Raw genomic sequence first — 4,725 nt, forward strand, 5'->3', positions numbered from 1 at the left:
ACTAAATTATCCCAAACTGCATCCCATAAAATATAAAGAAAATAATAAGAAAATAATAATATAATAAAATAAAATAATATAATATAATCAGCAGCTATGAATCACTAACTTGTCTTTCATGAAGAGAACCAGAGACACCCATTTCTTGCCCTGCAGAACTTCTGGACTTTTTAGCTTCACCAAATCTAGGGATTGAGTTATAGGTGCTAGACCAGCTAGCAGAGATGCTCTTGTTCCTTCTAGTTCAATGCAGCACAAATAGGAGACATCCTGTATTTAAAGAATAACAATAATCAAAAGAGTGAAAACTCATATATGATTAGACAGGAATAATGACTGCATGACTAATAATTATCACCTTGATAAAAGGAGTAATTATTAGTAAGATAGGATGTATTTATGTTTTACATTAACATATATTTTGAGCATCAAAGTAACAAAGATAGTAAATGAGCATGAATATGAACAAGCTATTTAGCACCTGGACTGTGCATGTTTTCGTTGCAGCTCTTAGTGTGGATCGGTAGCCTTTCATGGTAGGGGATTCTGAAAGTGCATAACCCCATTTTCTTGTCATATGGAATCGCTTGGCATGCCAAACATGTGTTTCTAACCAAAGGTATTCTGACTGGCGTCGATTATACTCGGCCAAAAGATTGTTGGGGCGATGACGATACTTCTTCTTTGGGCGCTTGGTAGTCTTGACATTTGCACCTCCCTGTCAGAGCAGAATGCATTACAATTTTACACTTTTCTGTTCTACTGTACTTTAAGGGCATCAATATATTTTATAAATTAATTATTGTAGTAAGCTTTGGATATGAAATCTTAATATGTATACATTCATATAAGCATCAAATCATAACTTATCTGCAGATAAGAGTATTACCAGCAAATTAATGATGTTCGATAGCCATTATTACAAACTCAACTAACCTTGCCTTACTATAATATTAAAATGTAACAACTGACTTACCTCTCTCATATGCCTATCTCGGAGGTAATGAGGCAAACGTTTTGGATTTGCTGAAACTGTTCGTCTCTGCATGTGACGTGGCAAATTTTGAAATGCTCTGCCACCATGCTCACAGTTGTCTGGAAATGTCAGTCTTTAAATATAGTGATGCTTAACTTTTGCCATTACTCTATTGGAAGAAATCTTGAGATTCCTTATCTTCACAGATTTCTTACCTATATGAATGTAAAGTATCTAGACTGAACAAATTGTAAAAAAATAATAAAGGATGGAACACAGAAACATAAATATGATGAAGAAATTTTTGCTTTATTGCTATTTCCTTGCAGTTCCATTTCTTGTTAAATTTGAAAAATGTTTTTGTAAGATAAAGCCACTTGCATACCTCATCAATTTATTATCATTATCATTACTATTAATACTATTATAATTATTACCATCATAAAAACAACTATTCTGATTTTTAATAATCAATGAAACAAGAAGGTAACTCACCCAACTTGTCTACAATAGCCTTAATCTCTCTGATTCGTGCTGCTCCAAGAGCAAGGTAGCTGCAAGAACTTGGTAGTTCATCCATGCTGGTTTATTTACTTTCTGTCACAGCTGAAAATAAAAAGCTTGTTAAGAAAAACTATTGGCTAAACAAGAGGGAAACGTCTGGAAAATCAGATAAGAATGAATTAGAGAATGTAAGAGAGAGTACATTAATAAGAAAGTTGACAAAGAATGTTGCATAGACAAATTTAGTTCTAGAAAAAAAAAAAATCATAAGTAACGTAGCTTGCCACATTCCCTATTAATTCATCATGAATAGACTCAGTTTAAACTCTTCTTTCCTAATATATGTGAGAAAGTTTTTTGATGATGATGAGGCAAATGAGGGCATAGCATTACCTGATGTGGGTTCTCTTCTCAACAGTTATTGAGAATAGCAGCAGTGCTGACAACGATGAATCAAATCAAATCAAGAATCAAGGTAATTTTTCACATTACAATGCTGACTATGTCACAGGTTAGTATGCTGCTTCTCTGGGTACATTCCAATACTCTTGTGATTCTTGTGATTGCATGCTGCCCCATGCCTTATATATTGCAGTAACTTATTCACTGTGTATTAATACTGTAGTTATGTATTTGCTGTACTCTTTTCATGTTTTACCCCGCAATTTCCCTGGTACCTTCCATAGCCTCCCCTGTTATAGATGGATTCCATGTTTACATTTTGAGCGCTGAAATTTGCACATGCGCAATTGCTGGCAGATAAGATTCACTCTGGCAGACCACAAACATGCTTGACTCGTACTGTGCCGTTGGTTGTAAGAATCAAAGAAAACCTGGTGGAAATTTGAGATTTTATCAGATTCCATTTGGAAACAATGAACAGTCCCTTGCGTTACAAAAAATATGGATAGCTGCCATCAGACGTGAGAACTGGAGCTCAAAGAAAATTGACAATGCATACAGTGCTCATTTTATATCAGGTAAGTAAAAGGCATTCACCTATGCAAGAGCGAATGAAAACTTCAGAATTAAGGTAATTCCAGTTCAATTTTGTGTCACTATTTGATCAAGTCATCTCACTGAAAGTTACCCTCTCAAAAATATGAGTAAAACAAACAATGAAAATAAAAAATTATGTAAGTTTCTGTTCTGAATAAATAAATTGCTGTTGGTAAAGTTTCGATAAACTAAAACGAAAAAGACTTACTGTACCTCAGACTTAATAAAACATAAATTACTGCTCTTGTCGATTCCATAGTAAAAAACGTCTTGGACATGCCCACAAATGGGGAAAAAAAAAAAAAAAATAGGCTTCCAGAGACTTGTATGCTTAAAGGGATCATTCAAGAAAGAGCTTGGTGTATATTTCAAATGATTGTGATATCAGGCATCAAAGTATCCATTCTTTTTGGAGCATGCTGTGTAATACTTTGAGCTGGAAAACACTGCATGGAATACGAAATTTAAAAATAAAAACGAAGATGTACTTTCAACGAGGATCAGCTGATCAAAATAGTTATTGTTTTTAACTGTTTCTTGTTAGGCCCACCACGCTGCCGCAACAAGTTGCCTGCCAGCTCCTGCGCAGTAGAAAAAATGTAAACATGTGATGTCATCCGGAATCCATCTATTGGGACCAAGATTAATGGAGAGGCTTCTGTGGAATAATTGTTACATTTGGATAGTGAAAGGAATCCATCAATATCAAAATTGTCACAATCTGTTATACGAAGGTATTCTGAAAAATTACCAGACACACTGGTAATATTCACAATACCCCTGATCAAATATTATTCTGAAATTCCTGGGCAGCTGCCGATCACACATGGTTCCTAAATCTTCAGCTTCAGAGAAAAAAACAACTCAAATTAAATACTTCAAGACAGCCAGGCATCACACAAATACCATATTTTATCATTCTTTTCTCAGTCTTCTAAGTATAGAAATAGACATTCATTTCCAACTGCACAATCTAATGATGAGTAACGAGAATAAAAACAAACCCTAGATAACTAACTATTGCGTAATTAAAAGCGTTAGGGTATATGTAAGTGATGAATTTATGCGAAACACTTGCCATACTTACGGTAATACACACTACATATGTAAATCAATAGTAAGCAAAGGCAATAGATTCATCCAAAAGGATTCACGTGTTTTGAGTTTGTTTACATCGAGTGCATTCGAGTATAGAATAAAAGGAACAGATCAAATAATAAAACGATATGTAATTTAGCCACCAAAGATACATAGCTGATATTTAGATATAAAACACGTTATAAAAATTGTGGCGACTATGTAAAGGTAACTCCGAATATAGATAAAATTACTACAGATCATCCATTAAGAATGCATACATATATATAGCTGACCGCGGGATTTTTGAATGACCTCTACAAGAATTTGGGGATAATGTCACAGAGACTCAAAAACAAATATTTCATAGTCCCACATAACAAACAAATATAGTCATGGTAAACCTTCCACATCATGGGTATGGTAGCAAGTATTTATATTAATGTTTTTATAATACTCTAGTATATATTTCTTATGATTGTCATCATTATACCTTGGCTATATATCTAGTTATTACTGATAATAGTGTACATTGTTATTCACATATGTATCTTTATACTAGGGCATGAACAAGCGTGAAATTTAAGGGACTGTGAGAGACTAATAAAACTACCCCATTCACCATAAAACTCGCATACAAGAAGAATAGAGAAGCCGCTCGCTTTCGCTGGCTCAATAAACGCTTCACGGATCTGTGTGTGTAAATAGTGAACTAAAGCATTACTCATATCACTAAATTGGTGGAATATAAGTGTGCTTCGTTACCCATTCTACCACGTGTATCTATTCCAGGTGCATTTGATACATTCTTGAACGAGAACTAAGTATAAAGAATAAACAAGTAAGAATCACCAGACGTGAAAGAGTAACTGCTCCATATTAGTCAACTAAGTAATTACAATCTATAGAAGAATATATATATGTGTGTGTGTGTGTGTGTGTGTGTGTGTGTGTGTGTGTGTGTGTGTGTGTGTGTGTGTGTGTGTGTGTGTGTGTGTGTCCATACATAAACACCCATACAAAGACATATATATATATATATAGATAGATAGATAGATAGATGGATAGGTAGACATATAGATAGATGTATATATATACAAAAATATATAAATATACATACATATATATACAAATATATATATATATATAGACACACACACACACACACA

The 4,725-nt window shown here is 33.9% G+C and overlaps 1 protein-coding gene across 2 annotated transcripts in view; it reads right to left on the reverse strand.

Moving 5' to 3' along the window:
* Positions 1 to 3,663, reverse strand: part of LOC125041503 (ribonucleases P/MRP protein subunit POP1-like) — an 11,339-nt gene extending 7,676 nt beyond the window's left edge. Inside the window, exons 1-5 of one of the 2 annotated variants that reach the window (XM_047636516.1) lie at positions 3,567 to 3,663; positions 1,472 to 1,582; positions 977 to 1,095; positions 482 to 718; positions 110 to 270 (exon numbers count right to left, since the gene is read on the reverse strand). In XM_047636516.1, the coding sequence (XP_047492472.1) occupies positions 110 to 270; positions 482 to 718; positions 977 to 1,095; positions 1,472 to 1,556 (602 nt within the window). In that variant the 5' untranslated portion in view covers positions 1,557 to 1,582; positions 3,567 to 3,663. Of the gene's footprint in view, positions 1 to 109; positions 271 to 481; positions 719 to 976; positions 1,096 to 1,471; positions 1,583 to 1,873; positions 3,462 to 3,566 lie in introns of those variants that run through there. The other variant, XM_047636517.1, reaches the window with a different exon arrangement.
* Between the last annotated feature and the right edge of the window lie 1,062 nt (positions 3,664 to 4,725).

This window comes from Penaeus chinensis, chromosome 30, assembly GCF_019202785.1.
Source record: "Penaeus chinensis breed Huanghai No. 1 chromosome 30, ASM1920278v2, whole genome shotgun sequence".
Lineage (NCBI taxonomy): Eukaryota > Metazoa > Arthropoda > Malacostraca > Decapoda > Penaeidae > Penaeus > Penaeus chinensis.